We start from the raw sequence: 24,742 nt of genomic DNA, 5'->3' as shown, positions 1-24,742 counted from the left end.
GTAGTTCACAGTGTCTAAAGCTTGACTGTTTAAGCTATTTATAAGTCACACATTAGGTAACTTATGCCTCTTCATCACACATAGTCACCACTGATCCTGCTATAAGATGAATTGGTATGTGTGGAGTCCATTTATGGTTTACAGCTTACATGTCAACCATACTAGTAGGTTCGATTGTGAGTGTATTTGGCGTGCACACACATACACAAACAATTTGCGAGATTGTAAATATGCACAATGTATGGCTTCATGGAGTGGCCTGAGGGTAATGCTGCTTGCACAGCAGATGAATTGATGAATTGAATTTTATATTAAAAATTATTATCTTATCTCTCATTCTGCATGATTGATATATGCTTATCATTGCATCTATACAGATTACAAACCATCGTATTTGTATAATGTCAATAAAATGCCCTAAAGTCAATAATTTACTTTGTGTGATTGGGATATTTGCAGTGGCTCATTGAGGCGAAACAAATTGTGAATTTTACATGTCATAAGCAGCTATGATAAGTGAGTATACTGGACTCACTGTGGGCTAAAGCACTCTGCTTCTATTCCAAGCTTTCAGGAGGTCACATGACATTCTATATGTTGTTCATTACCTCTTTACCGTATTGGTTGGCTGTCTGCGTAGAAAGCCATGGAATATGATAGGCACTCTCTGAGTGGATATTCCATCTCCCACTTTTTAGACGAGACTGAAAATTGCATTAATGCACTTTTCGATCCCATAGAAAAACCAAAGAAAGATGAAGCTCAATTTTAAAAAAAAGTCTTTGCAGAAATTTACTATACATGTAGCTTACCAGGTCAGCATGTTTTTGACCAAAACATATTGTAAAAATGGTAATATTATAAAGTATTGTTATCATTTAAAGTAACTGTTTTCTATTTGATTATATTTTCAGAATATTTTTGATGCAAAGCTGAATTTCCAGCATCATTACTCCAGTCTTCAGTGTCACATGATCTTTCAGAAATCATTCTATAGCATGATGAGTTGATGCTTAAGAAAGATTTCTTATTATTAGCAATATTGAAAACAGTTAAGTTGCTTTTATATTTTTGTGGAAACCATGACATTATTAACATTATTATTATTATTTAAAATAAATTAAGTCTTTAATTCAGCAAACATGCATTCAGTTAATCAAAAGTGACAGTATGAAATGCTGTTCCTGAATTATTCCCATTATTCTATTAATATTAGCTCAAAAAACTGCATTATATACTTATATATGTATGTGTGTGTGTGTGTGTGTGTGTGTGTGTGTTTGACAGCACATATATATATATATATATATATATATATATATATATATATATATATATATATATATATATATTAATGTACATACGTACATACATATGCAGATTTTATGAGCTAATATTTAATAGAATATTATTATTAATAATAATTTCATAATCATTTGTCATACTTCAGGGCCATTTTAATTTTATTGTAAACTTGTTTTAACAATGGTGACCAGCTGCAGGACCACACTTCCCTTGCATGCAGTTTAACCGAAAACCGAAAAATGTTAAAAAATAAATAAATCAATTACAATTAGCAATTAGCTATTGTAAATCAGTGCAAGGACTGATAGCATGTAGTACACACCTGCTTTGGCCTGTGAGCTGCCTTCAATGGAATGTCACTGGATACGTTACGTTTTGGGGTGACTTGAAGCTGTCATCTTGTCTACTATAGCAGCAGAACAGAGCATGATTGCTCCAAGGTATTGTCGGCACATTCTCTTGTTGGCAGGGTTAAGGGTAAAAATGTGTTGCTGTTAGATACTGTACAAGTGTTAGTGAATGCCCCCTCACCCTCTGAGAAGATATGGACAGCTGTGAAGGGTCTGCTTCAAGCACACAAAAGCTCATATACTTTCGCCTGTTTCTGATTCTTCTGTTAAAGGAGGAGATCAGCATGCCATAAACTCCAGCAACATCACATCATGCTGCTCTCCAAATGTTTTTGTAATTTTTACACACAAGGACTTTATTCCTTCTCCATATTTTTTTATAAATTCCAAGAAAACCTTTATTCTAATTAATCTTATTAAGAGATCTGGTCATTAAAAATTCAGGTGCGCTAATATCAATGACTTGAATCAACAGACAAAAGTCACAGAAAAACTAAGTAAAACCTTGCAAGCATATCAGCATAAAAGCAGGTTTTTTGTTGTTGTTAAAGTTGGTGCAGAAAGACATGTAAGGTCTTGAGCCAATATACAGGGCGTCCCATTCTTTGTGCATCACCAGCTGTCGCTGTCTTTTGAAAACATTTCGAAACGTATACCATGCTTTCAGTGAGCTTTCTTGGCATACTGCTAATGTTAACATGCTGAAGGATTACTTTATTTTCATTGTTTAAACATTGAAAAGGTATGAATACTGCAAGAGATGTCTATTACAGGCTATTTAGCTCGGCCTGATGTTTTTTTTTAAATCTTTGTTGCTGCCAATCTTGTGAGAAAACTATTTACAAGGTAGTGATTTTGTATGAATTATTACAATTTGATTTGTATGAAATTACAATTTTTAGATAGAGTACACGTGACAATCCACCTCTAACTCTACCCGTAAGCGTCTGTGGCAAAGTGTAAGCAGATCGTACCAAAATATATCAATATCAATGAAATGTATATGAATTATCCACCCAAACATAAATTAGTTGCACGTTACAAATTGCCATGAGAGTGTATTGGTTTTATCAGCCGTTTCACTTAAAGGGATAGTTCACCCAACAATGAATGTTCTGTGATCATCAAAGTTGTTCCAAACCTGTATGAGTTTCACAAAAGAAGATATTTTGAAGAATTGTGTGTAACCAAACAGTTGTTGGTCCCCATTGACTGCCAGTTTTTGGATTACAATAGATATGACTGTATTGGCTGACTTGCTATTTGGCTATCACTTTATTCATTTGTCATTGACAGCTTCTGTCTCTTTTAGAGAGCTGCAGAAATGAGCAGACATGGCTAATAATTAGGTTTGTGTGTACAAGCCATGAAAGCTTTGTTTTCAGTATTTATAATTTGTACAGTTCCCTTTTACTATTTGCCAGTATATAAGAGGTATAATAGAGAGACCAAAACTTTATAATACTTCTTTATTATGTCCTAATCAAACATAATATAATGATGGTCAGATAGTCATATGGATTTGAAATGCCCATATATGGAACATATCAAGTTTCTTTTTGTATCTATTTCAGTGTACATAAACCAATCTATTATACATTACAGAATGGCTTAATGTTTGAAAAATTGAGACTTTATATGAAACTGATGTCTTGTTTTTCAGTAAAATGAGCTAAGGCTGCATGCCGAACAAGTTCTACAAATTGAACTACTCAAGCTATGAAATGTCACATGAGATGCTTTCGGTTGGCATTGTAATCACACAGATTTTGTTTGTTTTCAGAGCACAAAGAGGCGCATCTTAGTGTTGTTATTGCATCAATATCTCTGAGGTTCTTTTTAAATTGGCAGTTACCGTTTTGAGCCACATTCATGCTAATGCTTCATTTGATAAGCATATGACCAGTAGCTGTGTAGTCACAGGCTTTTATGAACAAAGAGGCTTTGCTAAACAAATGAATACAAGAGTTACTACAAAGGGAGCTGTTTACAGAGCTCATAATCCAATACGATGTGTTTACATTGCTAACCGTAAAGTCTTATAAGGCCATTCTAAAATAAGCTAAGATAATGTTTTGCTGTTACCATTGTTATTGTTGTTGTTCAATGACAAAGTACTTTGGTTTCCTAATCACTTCAGTGATTAAACCGAGCCTTCATGGTGGTTTGACTGAAATAGGGCAGGAGATATTTCCACTTTAATCTTGCACTGCTTCAGACACAGCATTACCCAGGATGCACCACTGTAAACATTGGCCCATTTTCTCATGTGAGAAAATCCCCATGCCGCCACACCTCTCCTTATTTTAGATTTCACTGTCCCGAAGTACTGTGCTCTGCGAAATATATAAACAGAAAGAGCTGTGGTGATAAATACGAGCTGGCAGGCCACCAAGCAAAGCATATCACGACCTCAAATGATCAGGCTAATGGGGAAAAAATCACGACTAGAGTTTTTAAACAATATTTACCAAACTTGTGTGGCCTTTGGGCAGGGAAGAAGTTGTTTATCTTGTTTGAAGATATGTTGATATGTAAAGTCTCACCTGTCTCAGGTGAATTAAACAGAAATAGGGCAGATGTCAATAGAGAGTGACCGTATATGCTGGCATCAGGAAATCCCAAACCAGCACCTAAACAATAAATAACTGAATACTGGAATTCGAACTTGATGACTTGAAATGGACTGAAATTTAGAGAAAAGTCACTCTCCTTTTTACTCTTCAGCACAAGAGACATCTATCGTTTTATTTATCCGTATGTCACACTTCTACTCTTGACACAACAGCAAACTTAAGCTTTTGCTTGAGATTGGATATTATTCAGTTGTCCTTATTTCTGATGAATGCAGGTGAGTGTATTAATACAGTGTGTCGCTCTTGTACTCATACAGCGTTAAACTCTAATTGCCATATAGTGCTACTGTGACCAGATCCACCTTTCCAGTAATATGAGAAGAGCACCTGTTCAACGCACACAGTTGTCATTTACTGGTATTGCTCATGTAAACCAAGCAAAAAAGACCTATTCAGATATTTAAATTGCATTGAAATATTGTTTTGCTTGCTGCTTCAAATTCATAACAGAGATATAACAGAAGTTGGGTGAGGGAAACATTGTGTACATTCTATCTGGGTCAAAGACAAATAGGAATAATAACACAGGCAAAGATATTTATCAAGGGCTTTTTGTGCTGTATGGAGTGTTTTACGGTTTTAATCTTTCAGTCTGGTAATAATTTAAAGCAGGGATGTCAATAATAATAATAATAATTAGTGTTGTTATTATTAACTACCCTGTTATTGTAAAATGATCTCCATAAGGGCTCAGATTCAGCTGTTAAATAAGGTGTCTAATATTTGATATTTAAAAATAATGAAATTTTAACTGATACAGTTCTGGCCTATGTTTGTCTAAATTGATGTTTTCAACTGACAAGGAGCCAGCTCGGAGCATCCCGCTCGCAGCTGCAGCCTGAACTATCCATAATGGCTGCTGCTTTATTGTTCATATCCTTCATTGTGTTTCGAGCGCCATTTTGCATCAGGACGAGTGCAGCCATGGGAGCCCACAGCCCAGTCCACCGCTTGACCCTCCTGCAGATTATCCCCCGAGCTTTTTTTTTTTGGCTAGTTTAAACATCCATCCAAAATAAATATTATCAGTGCTGCTGCCTTTTACGTCTCACGTTATCAACCACAGTCGATTTTGTAAAAAATAGCAGCCTATACTGTTTTACATTTTTATTTCAAGTTCATGATAATCACTGTCTGTGCTGCATTGTTTAAAAAGATTCGTCGATTTATTGCTTGTGTTTTAAAAATGTAATGCCTTATTATTTTCTCTCTTTTTTTTTTGAGCTTATGCAGTTCCTATATCTTTATCGTACGGATAGGCTACTAATAACATAGAATGTCTCTCATCACAATATAATGATAGTAACATAATAATAATAATAACATTAGTATTATAAGATTTTTTTTTTTTTTTTTGCATACGCTTAATAACGTTCTTCAACCATTAATTCAACCTGCGGACTGAACTGTGTAGTTTCCTCACAATACATCAATACCAAGGAAAAAAGAACAAATTCTTCAAATTAATGTCTTGATTTACATTCAAATATTAAACATTTTTAATGAAAGAGTTCATTAAAGAATCAATCACATCATATTTTTTTTATTATTTTGTTTTTTATTATTTCAACTATGAAAATAACGTACAATAAATAAATTTGAAATTTACTATTAAAGAATCTCAATAAATAAACTAGTTCTAAAATTATTCAATAGGGACAACGCCCGCCTTGGGAGAATTCCTAAAAGCAGTTCAGCTACCCTTATGTCAGACACAATTCCTGAGATTCCAATGATTGAGTTTCACTGAAAAAGTCCGCAACCGTTCATCTGTTAGTCGACATAAACTAAAATCCGAGAATCAAAAGGCAATAAAATACCTGAAACTTCGACAGGGGCCATCCCGATGTGTATTCAAAAAGATTACATCATCTTATTTTCAAAATAATGGACAATTTATTTCCTTTTAGGCATTGTTTCACGCCTTTTTTGTTTAAAAAAACTGTTTAGGTAGATGTCTCTTTTCACTTTTTAATGTCTTATTATAGGAATGTTGCGGTCGAGAAGCATTCATGATACTGCAATTAGATGGAGTTCGATTGTTCTTGTATGCGTTGTGATCTCATAATAGTTCAGAACTGTAAATGCTGCAAATCTATAGTACAAAGGGTGCTCGTAAACAAGTCAAAATCTTCCTCGGAGAAGTCAACTGGACTGTCCAGTGAGCTCTGCAAACTCGGCGATAAAGCGTCCGAAATCTGTAGGCAGGAGTCCGTCGAAAAGAAATTTAAATCGGGTAGAGAGGTGGCATCCAGCGGCTCTGTGAACGAGTGCTCCGGGCCAGCTGCTCGGCCCTCAGCCATTGTACTGGGGTTATCTGCAGTAGGCGTTGGATACGAGGGGGAGTGAACCGCTGTGTCAGGAACAGATGCAGGCTCCGACTGGTTCGCCTGGCCCTCTTCAGGCGTGGGCTGGCTTTTGTCCGCACTGTTCGTGTAGGAGGCAGCTGTCGGGCAAGTCTCACTCTCGGAGGCTGCTGCAGAGCCGGAGCCAGAACCAGAACCAGATACTTCCAACGATTGGCTCGAATACGGTGAAGCAGCGTCGGTTCCCTCCAGGAGCTCGAAACCGCTGGGCTCGCCTTCTTGCCCGTCCCGGTGGTGCGTAGTTTGTCTTTTGTGCTTCATGCGTCGATTTTGAAACCACACTTTGACTTGGCGCTCGGTTAGATCCAAAAGTGCTGCTATTTCAACGCGCCGGGGCCGACAGAGGTATTTGTTAAAGTGAAACTCCTTCTCCAATTCAAGTAGCTGCGTGTTGGTGTATGCGGTCCTCAGCCTCCGTGAACCGCTGCCATTATCCAGTCCACCTTGAGCCTCTGCAAGAATCAAAACAGAAATAAGTCCCATACAAAAGGCGAAGTCATCGAACTTCATGTGAGAAATTGTCCAGATGACAATAAAATCCCCGTGCAGAACAGCCCTGTGGTTTGGGCTTGTCATGTAGCAATGACTGCAATGGTTAGGCATGTCTTGTGGTAATAGACCAGCGTGGTGTACAAGCGTTATTTCAGCAAGCCCCATATTTTGTTGCTTTCCACAGCTTTCACAATATATACTGTTATCCAAAATGTCTCCCCAAGCCATGAAACATGGTTATGAATAAATATCGAGTCTCAGCTGACATCAATTGCGATTAAATCGTTATTATAGATCAAGATCTACTATCTGCAGGATGGCAACGTAATCTTTCAGAATGTGCACAGATTTGTATATGTGCCAAGAAATGGGGGAGGGGATGCCTTTTTATCTTTTAAAGACATTACTGGGACGGGGTTTTAAATATATATATATATAGCCTATGTTTACACAGCAATCATGCATGCTTAATGATGCATCAAATGTAGACATCAGATGAAGTTATAAAATTATTCGTAAATACATAGAGCTCGAATGCTAGCCCATCCAAAGCAGGTTATGCCGTACATCACATACAAACAGGACAAAGAACATTTTTTTTTAATTGCGTAAAAAATCCAAGCATGTAAAATCACACTGTAATAATTATGTTTAGGCTATAATAACAGGCAATTAAATTATTTAGAGTTTCAGCTACATTGACATCTATTCGAGTCACGAATCATTCAGAGGAAAATGTCCAAAATGCAGAACAAACGCGTTCACTGCTTTGATAAACGTACCTGTCGGGGACTCCAGTCCCGCGGTTGTGTAGCCGGAGGATGCCTGAGAAGGGGAGGCTGCTGCTGCTGCAGCAGTGGCTCCGGGCTTGGGGCACTTCTTCGAGGATTTTTTCTCTTTCATCCATGGGAACTCGTGGGCCAGGGGCGCGCCACCCGACAGCGGGACCGGGCCTTGCTGGTGGTGCGTCGGCGGTGCTGTTTGTGTCCGGAGCTGGAGGCCATTGGAGGCAGTTCGCTTTTGGCTCCTCGGTCGCGCCTGGTTGCCTGTGCAGGGACTCAGACTAGGGATGGTGTGCTCGAAAGGAGGTGGAATTGCTGTCGAGTCCTTGATTGATGAAGTTTGAAATGACTCCAGGACAGCGGGGAAAGACGTCAGGCACTCTGCAAGGGAAGGCTGGCTGTTGATGAACCCAATCTCCCTCTCAAATTCAAAATTCATCGCTTCGCCTGGGCAAAAAGGGCGTCCAGCGACACCAACATACGCAAAAAATAACATCCAAAAGGCTAGGATTTATTTTGCGTCCCTGCTATGACGGCATTTGCGGGCTTTAATAATTGTGTATATTGGTGATATTACTAGCGTATGGGGACCAGGGTCTACTAAACTGAAGACTATGGGCGAAATTGCAGCCAATTCCTGGTCACATGACTCATCTCAGCCAATCGAAATTCGGGGCCTGGTGGCAAAAGAAAGCAATATTTGTCTGAATTGATAAAAATACAGCAGGATATTATAATTCAGTGCTTATTGTAACACGGACGAAATAATAATAATAAAAAAGGCTCTCGGCTGCCATATGTTCGGACAGTCCTGTTTTGTCGTGAGAGGTAAAGTGCAGGCCTTTTATGTTAGACAATAACAATCCAAATGCAGGACTACCGGTGATGTAATTCACAGGCCTTGCCTGATAAGTACATCCACAATATGGCTTCTTGCGTATTTACAATCAAGAGTCATTAATCTTAAAATTTTTGACAAGAGTAACAGACAAGAGATGTAGTTAGGTGTAGAAATATTTCTTTTATCAAGCACATAAATAAGGATGTACAAGACTGATGGTGAGAGTGTCCGCCACATTTGCCGAATAGGAGATTCCCAACCATTACGATAAAAATAATTTTAGGGGGTGTTTACCTCTTAGATTTTTTTTTTTTTTAACACAGCCTCTGAAGAATTGCTGAAAACTGGAACCTTAAAGCGCGTAAGTTTGCACTAAATCGAGGTTAGATAATTGTCAAATAATATTTCTGTAAATATTTTGCTCATTTATTAAAAAGAAGGTGCAGATTGCATTTATAATTCCGCACGAAAAGTAGTTGTTTGCGGTGTGTGTGTGTGAAACATTTGTAGACTGTGACAACAACCAAAAGTTCATCGTGAGGTCGCGTTCAGAATGGAAATTGCTTATGTGTTGACTTGAATTTCTATTGCACCTTGGACTAAGAAAGCAATAATATAATGTTAGTTGATGAAAAAATACGCAAAATTGGTTGCATCAAAGTTTAAAACGAATGGGAAAAGGGGGTAGATATTTTTAGAGCAGGAGTAGAGAGGAAGCAAGGGTGATCAATCTTTTCGCCGGCAAAGCGCTTGACAGCAGCCACCCTCAAGAATTCGCCTTTTTCCTCCAAGATCACAACAAAGAAAACCCCCATTATTCCCTCGTAGATTTGTGGATTTTTTGTCGCCACAATTTATATTTTTTTCTGCATTGGATACATTCTATTGGCGCATCGCATCGATAGGATTAGAGATTAAAACTAAACTGTGTTGCAGCCAGCTGTAATCTGAATTTGACTTCACAGTATTTCGGATTTGCTGCCCGTGCTTCGTTTCGTCGTTTTTCTCGTCTAAAAGAACAGTGGAAACAGATAGGCTGTAGCCCTGTGTGGGTGTCTGGGAATTTTAAAGGAAATACAAAGCAAGCTGTAGGCCGTGGGCACTTCGGAAAGGGGTCAATCTAAAAGGCCCTCTTAACTGCGAGGGACTGAGACGCGCTGAAAATCTCTCTTTTTATTTATTGTTTGTGCGTTTTATGTTTCTTTTTCGGACAGCAGTATCATTAAAAAAATATCAAGTGATCCTTTTTTCAACTGGATTTTTTTTTTCTCCCACTGGAAATAATGATAATATTCTGGGACTATTTGCGTTAAATGCTTAAAGGGATTTATATCATCCGAGGACAGCGGTTTTTAATTAATTTCTTAAGATATATCATATGTTGTAATTATCTATCTACCTGTCTATCTAAAATGTATAAAAATGCACGAATATTTGACTGTTTGATACTTTACGTTCGTAGACTATCTTCATGTGACTGTATTTTCTGTGTACTTAGTTAAAATGCAAAAATTTGCTTCTTGTGCCCTTTTTTATTCTGATAATAGCTTTGATGTTTTCATCATATATTTAGACACATAAATATCTGTAACAGTATAAAACGTTTAATCAAACACATGTTGAGAAAATCAGAGATAAACGCAAACCGCTAAACGCCGCGTTGGTGTATATTATTTTTTGTGCATGCCATGGAAATGATTTCATGTTATCATTTATGTGGTAATATTTGCTTATTTTGTATTCACGCGGTTCCGAATATCTTTGTCTAGAGTTGTCTAAAGACATGCTAACATCAAATCTGTTGTTAATAAATGAGCACAGACAGCAACGCAGCCCACCCACCCCTCAATAATCGATGGAGATCCAACAAGCAAAAATATGTTTAGTCATCTATTATCTATACCTTTCTTCTTTAAACTTGAGATTACTTGTAATCATTTGTTCTAATTCCATATCCAGTAAGAGAATGCTCGACGATTTTATTGGACTCCTTTCACGTGACCATTGCAGGCGCGGCCTCCAGGGCTCTTTCACAGGCCTTGAGGAACCCCTACCCCACCCCCTTCAGTCTTTGCCTGTATATTCGTGTGAGTCTGTTTGGTAAACTCATGAACTTCTAGAGTGGAAATGAATAACATAACATTTTATTAAAGAATTGTTCAACAACCAACTCTTAACAAGGAAATAAAAGTAGTTACAAAGGACAAATGAAGTTCTCAAAATGTTTCGCTATATTTCGTCTAAATCTCGACTATGCGGGAACGGGTTGATTCCGTTCTTGCGCCCCCTGTACAAGTCAAGACATTATTTATACAAGGGTAACATAAACCTACATATCTCTAAAATACAAGAACTAAAAATTAATTTGTTACAATGACAAGAACACAGCGTCTTTTTATAACAGGTAGATACTAAAAAAGTACATTTTTATCGATATAAATACATGGGGATAAATAATACAAAAAAGAAAGTATTTAAACTGGCTATAACAAATAAATATATATTTATGAATGTTCACTTGAACACACTTAGCGAAAGACGCTGATTGAAGGTCTTCCGATTCAAAATAAGATTTACTTTTCTTCCTCACCCATTAAATGTAAACTCTAAGTGCAACAATGATGCCCAGACGAGAGCGCATTAGGCGTAAACAAAGACGTCTGCGCCGTAGCTTGGTTTCCCGGACATGCATTTTTGTTCAAATATACCCTGTTTCCACGTTAAGTCAAGATATGAGAAAATGTGGGCCTTTCATATTAGTTTGGACTAATGTAGGCGAACCCAAAGATTGGGAAAGATAAAGAACTGGGGAAGGAGTATGAGGGAGAGGGAGAGGGAGAGGGAGAGAGAGAGAGAGGGAGGGGCAGCGAGTTGAGAACGAGGGAATGAATTTTAATTTACTAGTATTCTCAACTCTTCTTTTTTACCCTGTGTCAAAGCCATAGCAAAATTCTATTCACTTCTCATTAATAGTGATAGGTAGCATAGTGTAAAACGGACTTAAAAGAGATGAATATCTTGATCACCGTGTCTTGATAAAGACAAGGTGCCAGTCTGCTGCTGTTTTGGGAACAATTTAATAAAAAAATCGACTGGTTTTTTTGAGACGTTTAAAAAAAGAGGTATGTGAAATAAGGGTGGTGGACGAAAACAATCCAGTGGTTTTCTTGCACCAGTAAGTTTAAATGTAAGCTATACCGTACCGCCCTCCAAAGTGTGAGGAATGCAGTGATAATGCTGAAGAAGTACACAAACATTTAGGATGATGTAATGAGGTCTTACAGCTAGACAGTCTATTCCTTGGCATAAACTAGCCACTGTTCATGAAATGTGTCATTTTAAAGGGGTATTTAGACCTATGGATACTAAATTCAGGTATGTTCACATATGAATGGAAGGACAACATTGACACAAACCGGTGCTCTAATCATGGCAAGAAACCACTGGATCATCTTTTTCAACCCCATTGCATCGCCCCATGGGTTAGTCTGTTTCATCTTGTCTTCCTTTCATTTTTTTTTCTTTATTTTTCCTGTTTTTTCATTTTTTATTTTTTGTCCAAACCTGCTACAGATGAGTCAACTTGGGTGCTTCTTGGATTCTACCCTGAGAAGGATGGTGCGCAGACAGATCCGTGTATGTCGGATGTGGGTCACACGGTCCATGGTGCTGGTTCGCCGGCATCTGTGTGGCACCGTTGTAGTCCATGCTTGCCGACTGGTGGTGTGGTAGGTGATTGAGGCCATACATAGAAGGCCCAGTGGCAGGCATGGCATCAACATAGCTACCTCCCACATACACGGGGCTACCCTGCATGTTTGGTGTCCCGTAGGTGCTACTGTTACCCTGTAGCCCGTGTGGGTCATAATCCGGGGCAGTGTTTCCATACTTCTGTTGGGGTGGGCAACCTTTCATTGGGTTCTGATAGGCTGTTGACATGGCGTATGCATTTTGATGGGGCTTGTTAAAAGATGGTGGGGAGGGAGCATCATAACTGCCCATTGAGTGCATAGAGTTCATGAAACCAGCTGAGGACTGCATTGGGAGAGGTGGGCTTCCTGTGGGGGACGGCCCTCCTGAGGACGAGCCTATGCCTTTCAACTTTTGATCCTTCTTGTACTTCATCCGCCTGTTCTGGAACCAAATCTTGATCTGCCGCTCACTAAGGTTCAGCAGATTGGCCATCTCCACGCGCCTCGGCCGGCACAGGTATCGGTTGAAGTGAAACTCCTTCTCGAGCTCCACCAGCTGAGCGCTGGTGTAAGCGGTGCGTGCTCTCTTGGAAGCTGCCGAACCCGGAGGGCTTTTCTCACCACCGCTGCTCTCCGCTGGGGTGAGAATGAAATAAAACATAATTACTCCACACGGAAATTGAATGCATCGTTCCCACTAATAAAGCCGGCCATGAAAAACTTATCCCCCTGATATTGGTTGTCAACACTTCATAACTTTGGCATTTATTAAGAGACGCATGCCCTACCATTGACCTTGTGTATGTAAATCACATTACAACTAAAGCCCAGGGCCAGATTCATACTGTGCACTAGGCAACGGTGTGTTTGCTACATGGTTTGTCTTTTGAATGGTTTACAGGGAGGATTAAGACGATGGAAACCTCTACATGCAGATTCAGAGGCTTGTGGGATAAATCTTCTGTTATCTGGACACAATGATTATGTATGACAAGTGATGTGGCATTGCTGCTATCTAAAATCTGAACAATAATCTTTGTGTACTGATATTTTTTTAAATTCTGATGCTTTTATAGTCAGAGGTATTGAGAGTATGTAATCATATAATCATCACAATTCTGATAATTATTTTGGTTGTACATTACATTGAAATAGACTGGCCTGTCCCCTTATTAAACATCCAATCGCTAAAAAATATTGAAAACATTTCAAATAAGCATGGTCTGATTTAGTCCCACTCCTATTGTATCCCATTTCAAGCTAATAATGTTGGCCAACATCTGTCTCGGTCAAGAAGGAGAAGAGAAGAGAAGAGAAGAGAAGAGAAGAGAAGAGAAGAGAAGAGAAGAGAAGAGAAGAGAAGAGAAGAGAAGAGAAGAGAAGAGAAGAGAAGAGAAGAGAAGAGAAGAGAAGAGAAGAGAAGAGGGGGTTTGGCAAACACACCGTTAGCTGAGCTTGCACTAGGGGAGCTGTTTTTTTGCTTGGTGTTCTGACGTGACTCCTTCATCCAAGGAAAGATTTGCTTCGTGAGAGCTGGGTTTGGGGCCAGAGAGGACGACTTGGATGACGATTTGGCCGTGCCCCCACTGCCGGCCCCACCACCACCGCTGCCGCCTGGCTGCTGGGTGGCATTTGAGGCAGCAACGTTTACAGCGTTCTGAGGAGGGGAAACCTGGGGGGGTGGGTGGTGTTCAGGTGGCAGACTGGGCCGCATGCAGCTGCCATTAAGCTCTTTCGTCTTGGCATGCTGAGGCTGTGGGGGTGCGCTGGTGCCAAGCGACTGTAGGGAGCATGCAGACCTTTGGTAGTCACTCTCAAGATGCGCTGAGTTCTGGAAGGCTGGTGCCGGGGCATCATAGCCAAAACCGTTTGCCCCCTGGTACGAGTATCCTCCGAAAAGTGTCGAGTTGTCGTAGTAGGTCGTTTTCTGCATTTCCAAAAATCGAGTTACCGGCTACCAGGGTCCTGACGACCTTCTGGAAGAACATTGGCACTAGATGTCACGTGACGGTCTCTTTCCAATGGCCTCTTGGAAGCTGACCTGAAAGGTTATAAGAGGCACATAATAAGAGGGGCGCGAGGTAAATCCATCTTACTGCACTGAAAGACGCCATGACATGAATAGCATGTTCCCACAAGGCAGCCTGCAGATGCTCTCTCTCTCTCTCTCTTTTTCTCCCCCCTCTCTCACTTTCTCTCTTGTGCACATCATAACAAACCACACATAAGGGATAGAACTGGAGGACTACATTTCATCAAAATTGTTTCATTAAATTTTTGTTTCTACTGCATGTTATTTAAATTGCACTTTTTATTACAGATTTATCATGGTTCTGTCCCTTAAATAAATGTTTTGTGTTTTGTGGTCTTTCTGATAAGTATAAGTAAATAAATAAATAAACTCTCTCCTATTATAAAATTGTTGATGTTAGAAATCACTGGCCAAGATGTGTTATTGGTAGATAATTGCTGAGACTAGGGGTCCATTCTGAGCTTCTGATATTGTGTAAAACATTTCATATATATATTTCATTTTTGCAATTAAAACAGGACTGAATACACACAATAATAGACAGCATGGCATTATTAAAAAAAGAAAAACAAATATGGACAATACAGGCCAGCTCTGCGGACATATGAGAGCTCTTGCTTCCGTCACAAAGGCAATCTTTGGAAAGCTTGCTCCAGTTACATACAGACATATTTGGGCAACATTAAAACCTGACAAACCGGCATTGTGTTTCTTTAACTTTGTTGCTGGCTTTTATGAACGCATAAGGAAAACTTCACCGGAAGCTTCGGTTGGTGTTATTCATAATGGTCACTGGACCGAAATAGACAAATCCAGCCCTTTAAAAAAGCACAAGACCTCGCTGCTTGGTTCTGGGGTTGCTGAGAGGACCGCGAAAACGATCACTCAGACACTTACAGGCACCTGGCATTTATTCTCACTCACTCGCCTGGGTAGTAAATGTTATTAAAAAAGGGGAAGCCAAGAGACTGCGTAAGATCTTTTAGGAGGACTACTGTGGCTTTTGTTTTATCAGATACTTGCAAGTTCACTTCACAGTCGGCAATTCAATTATTTGTTATTATTTTGTGTCCTTCCTCGATAGCTACAAATTGTATGTCTGAGCTGGGAATTTAAAATTAGTTATGTGTATATCACCATAAATTATACATGTATGTACTAAAATGACGGGAAGACTAAATTGGCATTTTAATGCTGTGCTATATTTCGATGGATACATACACATGCATGTCAAATGTAACGAAGGCCTGTTTTACATAAACTCTGTTTAGCGTATTGTGCTTGTTTATTAATTTATTTAATTATTTGCTTTCGTTGCGAAAATCAAATATAAGAAAAGAAAAAAAATATTAATTTGATCAAATAAAGAATAATACTGGTATATAAGTGTATCTATCTATCTATCTATCTATCTATCTATCTATCTATCTATCTATCTATCTATCTATCTATCTAATAATAATAAATAGCAGTAAAGTGTTCCACAAAATAGCAAATGTGGTTTTGAAATATTATCAGAATTAATCATCCTGACATTATATTGTTCTAAAACAGTATGTGTATTTTTTTCTTTTGTTTAAACACAAAAGGAAAAGCGTTTGAAAGCTGAGATAAGATTTTGAACTAACATTATAAGCTTCATGGATCATAAATACATTATTCTAGAAGCTCAACTCGTAAAAAAAAAAAATAATAATAAAAAAAAAATCCTTTATTAACATGAACTGGAATAGTCGATGAATTTCTCTCTCTAAAATATCATTCTTTCTGATTATAAAATGTACTTCCCTCCATTATATATTTCTAATCCTACAAGTAATATTCCATTATTTAGAAATAAAACTGTATATTGAGGAGAGGTTTGTGTTTCTGTTGTATAAAGCATAAATATGAGCTACAGCTTTTGGACATCGTCTCAACACGTCACAAATGTCGGTCATTTATCTTCGAAGAGGACGGCCGGAATCCTAATCATTTACTCTAAGGAATTGTTCAGGGGAGAGAAAGGGGAGAGGAAGGGGGGATATAAAAACAGGCATAATAGATATGAAATCATATCGCAGTTCCATTAAATGGAACACGTAATGTCTTGGCCTTCTTGTTACGGTAACACAATAACCAACTTTTCTGTAGATCCAACCCTAACACAATTACGGAGACGAGAGCGGACGTAGCAGGAGCAGGACCAACCTAAACGTCAACAAAAACAACATAACATTGCTTGGGCGCCTCTTTGCTATTCGAAAATAAGTTACCTGATATTTATGTAAATTTCTAAAGGATAGCTTACATCTAAACCCTAAAAATACAGTAAGTAAATATTTCGATTAGAGACACCCACAGTCTTTGCATTCGGAAAGAATAGGCCTTGAACGTGCAAATTCAATATCAAATGAAAACACACCTTGGTGCCAATCGAAGCATTTGCTGAAATCGTTCAAATAATTTGAATACTTCATACCGACGTTTAACCACCGCATTTTTTTGCTCACTTAAAAACACCAACTCAGTCTTGAAAAAAGAAACGCACGCTTTTCTACCAAAGCCATATATGAAAACAAACATCCGGCAAAAATTATTTCCTTTGTTATGAAATAAAGCCAAAATTAGACTAGATAACGCAATCTGGGATGCATTTATTCAGAGGTAGCGAAAGAAAGCTCCAGCTACAATGGAAGCTTAAAGCATTGTGAACTCTTCTTGAACCGCGTTTGGAGTCATACGGTCATAAATCACTAGGACACACATACCGCCATTCACAAACTGATAGCCTATTTCAGACCAGCTTACCTTAGCCTCTGACGAGAGACGCGCGGGCAGGCATCATATTTTCCACATTCGGCCGCGCTGCAATCAATAAAAAAGCCCAAAGCTCATACCAGTTTCGATATTCCAGCCAGACAGCGCGCGTCAAACGCCGGGTATCTCGAGCACGGCTGCCCCGCGCCAGAGTGCGGGCGCTGCTGGACGATTCCCCTCGGCTCGCGAAAGGGGGAGACGGTCTAGCATGAAAGATCTGAGGTATGCGAGGGGGGCTGCAAATGGACAGGCAGCACTGCTCCTGGCCGCCCTGTCGACTGGTACGCCCTGCTCGCAGATAACAATGGCCTCAGATTTCGCCTTCAATCTCCCCTCGCCTTTTCCTCACGGCGCAAAATTGAACAGCATAATCCGAGGTGGGCTCCCGACTCGCCGTAACATCTCCCCGTCTCATGTCGGGGCCCGGGGTCTGCTGGTATTATTTGCTCGTTTTTGCTAGGTTATTGTATGTAGTCAACACCAGGCCTTTCCAGCTATTGGAAATAACGGAGCAGGCTGGACGCGAGAGGCGCAAGCGTTAATCCCCATAAAACAGCGTCACCAGTGAAAATTTATGCTAATTGCAGGCGCTCGGGACAAGATAAGGGTCTATAACGGAAGCTGAAGAGATTTTTTACCGAGTCTCTTTCACTTGTGTGGTTTAACTATTATGCTCTAGTAACATTGTTTAATAGGCAACTATAGCAGAGAGGACCCATTTCTCTCTCCCTCTCTTACTCTACCGGTGTATATTAAATTACCAGGAAGTACGTTCTCAGCGCGGGCTTGCCTCTAGCTTGAGGCAGAAACAACATTCTATCTGTATTGTTAATATTTCATCACATCCTTGCCAACACACCCAACTAGTATAATAACTTATGCGCAAAATATAAAAACCAATGAAGAGGGGGTTTAAGAACAAGAGAACAGACAACAGGCGGACTTGAGACCTGAGGGAGGGGTGTGAAAACAAATCACCAAAAAGAAAAAAGAAAGATTTTTTTTTTTTAAATATGAAGAAGCTCTGTCGAGTCCTGGTCACACAGGTTCTGCGAGTATCATGGATGTCGCGTGCACGTTACAAAAATAGACAAGAGAGTTTCTTCTGTTTTTACTGTAGGCTACAAAAAGGAGAAAAATATCAACATATCCTTTAAGGGTGGAGGACAGAGTGGAAAACGCGAAAAGGAAACGAGGAAGAAAGCCGGCGCGGGAGCAAAAATGGAAAAAAGAAAAGAAAAAAAAAAAAAACACCACGAAGGTGTTCAAGAGATATAGCTACTTCTCTCTCCTTAAGCCAAACACCACGTCTCCCTCTCTCTCTTACTCTCTCTCTCTCTCTCTCTATTTTTATTATTCAGGACACTACCCCAGTCATTTATGGCTACGTAAGATTTATGACTTCCACCATACACAGGCAGCTGTAAACAGGCAACTTTAAAAAGATGCATTTCTTCTAGGTGCTTGAATAGAGAGCATCACCAACGGTGTGGGAGGAAGGCACAAGGCAAAAATGTAGGTGTCTGCAACTTTTTCCAAACGGCATTGTTCCTTATTTTGCAACCTTTGCTAAAAGGATCCAATGGGGAGCCACTTAAAAGGGCACTAATTAACTAACACGTGGGCTGAGGCAACGAAATGCAGAAAACACAATTTCTACTCTTCCATTTCGCCATCTTTCAGCTGTGATATAAACATTAACAAACTGTTATTTTCAGACAGTGGGTCGAATTGTACAGCTCGGATTATGGCATGCTGGTTTTCATGGACTGGGAATCATAATCATGGGTAATTTTCAAAAAGGACAGCATATTGAGCTGCGCGGTGATGGATGTTACATTTATCGTTCTTTTCCAATGGAATGACAAAAAAAAAAAAAGACAACCGCAGCCTCAGTGCATTATTTCCATGGATGTACATCTCGAGAAACCACAAACAAAACTACACTTCCGGACATTCTATCCTACTTCACGCGGATCCCTGGATACTCATTTTTGAAATTAAAATTAATGAGTTCGATTAAAAGGATTTGAAGTCTAATGTATGTATGTGTTGAAACAGGACATTAAAGAAGTATTTAAAAATATTGTTTTCTACGCAGCTGTATGGAGTACTTTAGTTTGTGCTACGTCATTTATACATTTCCAGAAAATTCTATTTTTTAAGAACAGTGATGAAAAGAAAAAAGGTTTTCGCGTTTTGCATTGTCAATTACAATTAGTACTGCATGAACAATTTAAGGAAATCGTGTTACGTTAATACGACATTGGTCTTTAAATATGGCATTAATGGTTGTTAGTTATTTATTTATTTTCAGATTTTTGTACCCCTGAAATTAATATATAGCATACAACAGCAGAGCAAATAGCTCCAGTAGCCTTTTGGTAAAACAATTAATGAGCTGTTGTTAATGTTGTTGTTTGGATGTTTATTTACATGGCAAAAACATGTTGTGAATGTTATTCTAGCGTGGGACTTACTGTGAGTTGCGAGTCACCGTTTGCTTAGCAATTACTTAAGGTGTCAAACGATTTTTTCAAAGACTCTGCAAATAAATGTTACGCATGAGCAGCCCCAAAAAATGAAAAAAGTACGTAATCACTATCCAAATCACTATACTGCCATATCACTGCAATGCAGATTTCATAGACTTTCTTAGTTAAGCATGAACTGTTTTTTTCTTTCCTAATGGCAACATTCTTTGTATACTCTTCAAAAACAATGTGGATGCAGCACACACGAGATGCGCATTAAAAATACAGCACATAGCAAGAGGCCTGTACATTTTTTATTATTATTTGTTCCCCCAGTATGCAAAGGTATAATTGCCATCAAAATTGGGCTCATTATATGCAATCAAACATGAATTTGTATGGTACTGCATTACATGCTATTGCAGCAAAAAATCTGATGTTGCATTGTATGAAAATGTATTTGAAATTAAAACATTTTAATAAAGCATGCTGATTTTCAAATTTGTTTTATTATTTGAATCAGTAAAAATATAAATTCAGATTTCATAATAATACCAATGTTAAAAAAAATGAAAAAAGAAAATAGTCTCTTCCCCAAACACATAACCAACGGGTATAAATCACTGTCAAACGCAAGAAAAGATTGAATCACTTACCGAGATATTGTCCTTTATCACTTCTAGATTTTATGCAAGGATGCAACTTCTTGATAACGAGAAGGAACTGTAAGTAGAGGAACAGAAAAAGGGAGAGATGCAATCAAAACGGGGTCGCCAAAAATCCAATAGAGAACATCAGACCTCATGTAGAGAAATTGACCTCGAAGACAATTTGATGGTTGGCCACTGTTGACCGACATGTTAACCTTAAATTATGTTCCGGAATACAGAGAGAAATTCGAGGCCAACGAAAATATTTACGCTGTATCCCAAAGTCCCTTACTTCTATTGATTTTCAACATGTATTGAATTAAGTATGATATTTCTAATAATTTAAAACAGAACCTCTGGCCTTCCTAACGGATTTACTGACAGCAGGAAGGATCATTTGAAAATCCAAACTATGCATGCGCTCTTATTCAAACACTGAAAATATATAGAAGAATAAAGGAATAAACACGTGATACTGAAAATTTAGTCAGCGTTTAACAACATAAGCTCTCCTGGTCTGGTGGAAAAGAATGGCCTACTTTTCTGTCCTGCAATATTTAATCATTTATAGTTACATAACATAACATCCCCAGACAATTAAAAAACAGATAATAATAACAATAATAATAATATAGCCTAATGATAGCAATAGTAGATATAATAATAATAATAATAATAAAATAACATTAAACGTTTAAAATACAATCATCATATAAATCATACAAATTACGAAACAGGTTGAAAATGATTAAATATAACATGCAACAACGTTCGGCGACCACTGAGAAAATCATGAAGCGCGAGCCCCACCATTCTGGTATAAAATCCGCCCATAAACTTGATAAACACAGTCCTTAATCCAAACGGGTGCCCTGGAGGACCGAAAATGGATATATACAGTAGGCGATGGCCTGAACAGAAATGGAATGATATGGCCTTGCTGGTCTGCATAGCAGCGCTTATTAAAAGTGGAATAAAAACGTTGGACGGTTTCGTTCGCCGGCTCGTGACAGCTACCCCAAACACATAAATCAAAACGAGGATTCCCCCGACCTCCCCGACTCTGCGGCCTACAGCGCTATAAAGTTATTTATTGCATCCCCGCACTTACGCACGCCGTTGGCTCGATTCCATTCCCAGCACCCGGGCCCGTTTCTACCGCTGTCCGGGTATTTTTGGGTCGATTCGTCCCCGGTAACACGCCAGCGACCCGCAGCCTTGCTGGACTAACCTAAAGTTACCTATAAAGTGAAGGGTGCTCGTGCCCCAGCAAGCAGGAACGCTGCTGCTCTCAGAACAAAGGGAGGAGGCAGCTCCCAGCCAGAAGAGCTGATGAGCCAATTTTTAGCGAGGAAAATGGAAGCGAAAGCAACCAGAGAGAAACGGTTTAGCCGAACCAGAACCAGCTTCTCCTCGATTATACGGAAAGCGTTCCAGTAGTGTATATTTATTGTTCAGGCTATCTAAGGGTCGGAAGGAAACAACAACCGGATTCACGTGCGCTCATTACTGCGGGCTTTGCAACAAAGGGCTCCTGCATCATTTATATAAATGCATATTAAGTGGGTGCACGGGCAGTGGGAGATTGTGTTCGTTTTGTCAGACCGTTTAAATATAGTAAAGCTACTTTTGCAATGCAGAGTTCACACTGTGAACTCGTTTACACTCTTGTCTACTCACTTACAAACCAGTTACATTTTCAACTTTATTATCCCTCTCACCCTCGGAAATTGCATCACCTCTCTGCATGGTCGTAGCCATCTGTAATATAGTTCTTCGTTTCAAAAATATGCATGCAACACGTAAGTACGAACATGGGAGAGAGAAAAAAACGCGAAACTAAAAGAGGCGCGCGGCTTGGCTTTGACAGATTGGCACTGGGTTTGCAGCTTGACCTTTCCTCGGAGGTGCGATAACTCACCAGATTAATGATCAATCAGAGGTACCGTGGAATCCCCTTGTAATGTCTTATATTTATGCATTAATCTCCCGTCCTGTACGTCCACAGGCTCTTGAGAAGCACGTATGGCACCTTCTGGAAGTCAGCGCAAAGCCGACCTCATCCCATGTGTTGTGTAATTTACCAGGCGGCTGTGAACTGGCGAGTTAGTAGTGACTGGGCGATACCTCAAGGGCCCTCTATCCAAATCCAAAATAATGCCCTGAATCCTTCATTCACGTGACACGCATGCGTCAGAACGTGTTTTTAAAATCTCCAGTCTATTAAATCCAAAAAAGAAAACATGCATTTTCATTTAGAATCCGCAATTAGTGACTTCTGCCTCGTTTTTCTCGAGTGCCACCCAGCAAAAAACACTGACATCGCCTCCCCATCACAGAAATGGTGAGCTTTCATCAAGTCCCTTCGTTGGATTCCAGTGCTTTGAAAAGTAATGAGCTCGAACGCTTAGCATACCCAAATGCCGAGAGAGGAGGCTGTTTTAAGCTGGGAGCGGCTAGCTATGTCTTCTTTTCTCTTGCACTCTGGCAGATGACATCCAACTTTCAACACCACAAACTTCAGTGTGAGGCCGCTGGATACGTTAGGCCTTCTGTGGCCAATCTTTGAACGATTAAAGGCGTTTCTGCTCTCTCAGGCTGCCTGAATGGGCAGGGGGCTTGGTTTCTGACACCCACGCATATAGCATCAACTTAAGATTTCTGGTTCGCCTTTCTGACCTATGCGCAATGGTCACAACAAAGAAGTGCACCGGGAAGAACTTTTTCTCATATGCGAATTTATCTTTATTTATTGTTTAGGAGTGGGGTCAGGAGGTTTTCTTTGTGTAAATGTTATGTTTATACTATTTAATGATGTATTGTGTAATTGACCCGGTCTAAAGCTCAACCTTGATTAAGATATCGGCCAAGTGGACTTACTGGTATGGCTAACTAAACGAAACTAAAAACCCGAAGATTATGTATTACTGCGCAACGCCCTGTAGCCCTCCTTGCTCTAACAGTTCTCATTCAGATGGTCTTATATCAAAAGTGAAACTTTCCGCTTTTTGACCACAAAGTTAATTTTTAAGGACCATCTGTGCATTGGGTGGATAATGTTTAACTTTTTTTGAATGAAGACACTGACTGAGGAAGAGACAGGGTCTTTGGGTCAATCAAGGCCCATGCCCCCAGGGTCCCCAAAACTGCCAACTTCACAAATCTGACAAATGAGCAGAGAAAATAAAATTGCACCCTGTTAGAAGAGAAACAGTTGCAGTTGGATCTGATTTTAACTTTAAGAGTAAAAGATAAGTTAAATCAGTCGTTGAATGATCTTTTTGTGGTCACCGTTTAAATACGCACTTAAGTAAAGCTACACAACTCCACACACCATTGCAGCATTGGTGCCCATGAAAATTACAGACTGTTATAATTATGACAGCGATAAACTATTCAGACTGGAATATATATATATAGCTTTATGACCTAGTTGACAGTCGCTCTGTACTTTAAATTGCTCTCTCTAACTGGTCCTCTCTCTGTACTGTCAGTGATTTATGATAAAATCAATTAAATTATATCCACTTAGACTTCTGTGGTTTTATTCAGACCTGTACGCTAGTTCACGGAAACCGCTGGTCACAATTTCTGTTTTGGGCAAACGACCGCCAAGACAACAAAACCAAAAGTATTACTTAGAGAAGAGATTTTTCAAAATGTGTCTAAGCGCGCAGATTGACTCGAGGGCTGTTTTCTGAGCTTGTAGTACCTTTTGGCGCATATGTCTGCATAACACAATGTAGTTTTTACTTGTTTGATGTCAAACATTTGTGTCAGAACCTTTAAATGATTTATAGTCAAAGTTTGTTGACATTTAATTATATTATTTCTTTGTCCCTATAATATAATAGCCATTCTTCCCGTCTTCTTTCATTAAAAAGTACAAATAATATAATAAATTATAGACGGAAGAGTTACCTTTTAAGCGAGATCTTTTTTAAATGATTATTTTTTTGTAGTCTCTTAAATCAATTAATGATAATCACATTAATTAATTTATATATATATTACTTGTATTAAAATTTATGAAAGTCACTACATGGTTTGGCGACAGTAGCCTAAACTATGCACAAGTTATTCGAGGTAAGCTATTTTATTTGATTTGCCTATATATATATATATATATATATATATATATATATATATATATATATTCTTTCCTTAAAAAGTCGACATTTAAACGACCAAGGTGCTGGGAACACAGAGGAGACATTATGTTTCAATATAGCCGTCTACCTTGAGGCCACTTTTGAATTATTAGCCGCTCCTCTGTTACCTTTGACAGTTTGCGCCTACTGTAGGTTTTAGGGACACCAGTCG

The 24,742-nt window shown here is 39.0% G+C and overlaps 2 protein-coding genes across 8 annotated transcripts in view; both read right to left on the bottom strand.

Moving 5' to 3' along the window:
* Positions 1-5,858: 5,858 nt before the first annotated feature.
* Positions 5,859-10,006, bottom strand: LOC306853373 (homeobox protein Hox-B2a-like). The gene is made up of 2 exons (XM_079390727.1): positions 7,932-10,006; positions 5,859-7,109 (listed from the first exon to the last, which is right to left on the bottom strand). Exons 1-2 carry the CDS (start codon positions 8,425-8,427, stop codon positions 6,364-6,366), a joined length of 1,242 nt encoding a protein of 413 aa, XP_079246853.1. The 5' UTR covers positions 8,428-10,006; the 3' UTR covers positions 5,859-6,363.
* Positions 10,007-10,457: 451 nt separating this feature from the next.
* The window catches only part of LOC306853348 (homeobox protein Hox-B3a), a 51,803-nt gene continuing 37,518 nt past the window's right edge, over positions 10,458-24,742 (bottom strand). For 4 of the 7 annotated variants that reach the window (XM_079390661.1, XM_079390658.1, XM_079390659.1 and 1 more), the window contains 3 exons: positions 20,426-20,492; positions 13,908-14,505; positions 10,458-13,100 (listed from right to left, as the gene is read on the bottom strand). In XM_079390661.1, the coding sequence (XP_079246787.1) occupies positions 12,340-13,100; positions 13,908-14,397 (1,251 nt within the window). In that variant the 5' untranslated portion in view covers positions 14,398-14,505; positions 20,426-20,492 and the 3' untranslated portion in view covers positions 10,458-12,339. Of the gene's footprint in view, positions 13,101-13,907; positions 14,506-17,286; positions 17,972-20,425; positions 20,493-21,530; positions 21,881-22,340; positions 22,995-24,742 lie in introns of those variants that run through there. The other 3 variants (XM_079390660.1, XM_079390663.1, XM_079390664.1) reach the window with 3 other exon arrangements.

This window comes from Barbus barbus, assembly GCF_936440315.1.
Source record: "Barbus barbus genome assembly, chromosome: 3".
NCBI classification, from domain to species: domain Eukaryota; kingdom Metazoa; phylum Chordata; class Actinopteri; order Cypriniformes; family Cyprinidae; genus Barbus; species Barbus barbus.
The sequence above is the reverse complement of the archived record's forward strand: the minus strand, read 5'-3'. Positions and strand labels throughout refer to the sequence as shown.

Coding starts and splice junctions, on each gene's coding strand:
- LOC306853373 (XM_079390727.1), bottom strand. CDS start 8,427: ATGTTATTTTTTGCGTATGTTGGTGTCGCTGGACGCCCTTTTTGCCCA. Junction 7,110..7,931: donor GGGACTGGAGTCCCCGACAG/GTACGTTTATCA, acceptor TGATTCTTGCAG/AGGCTCAAGGTGGACTGGAT.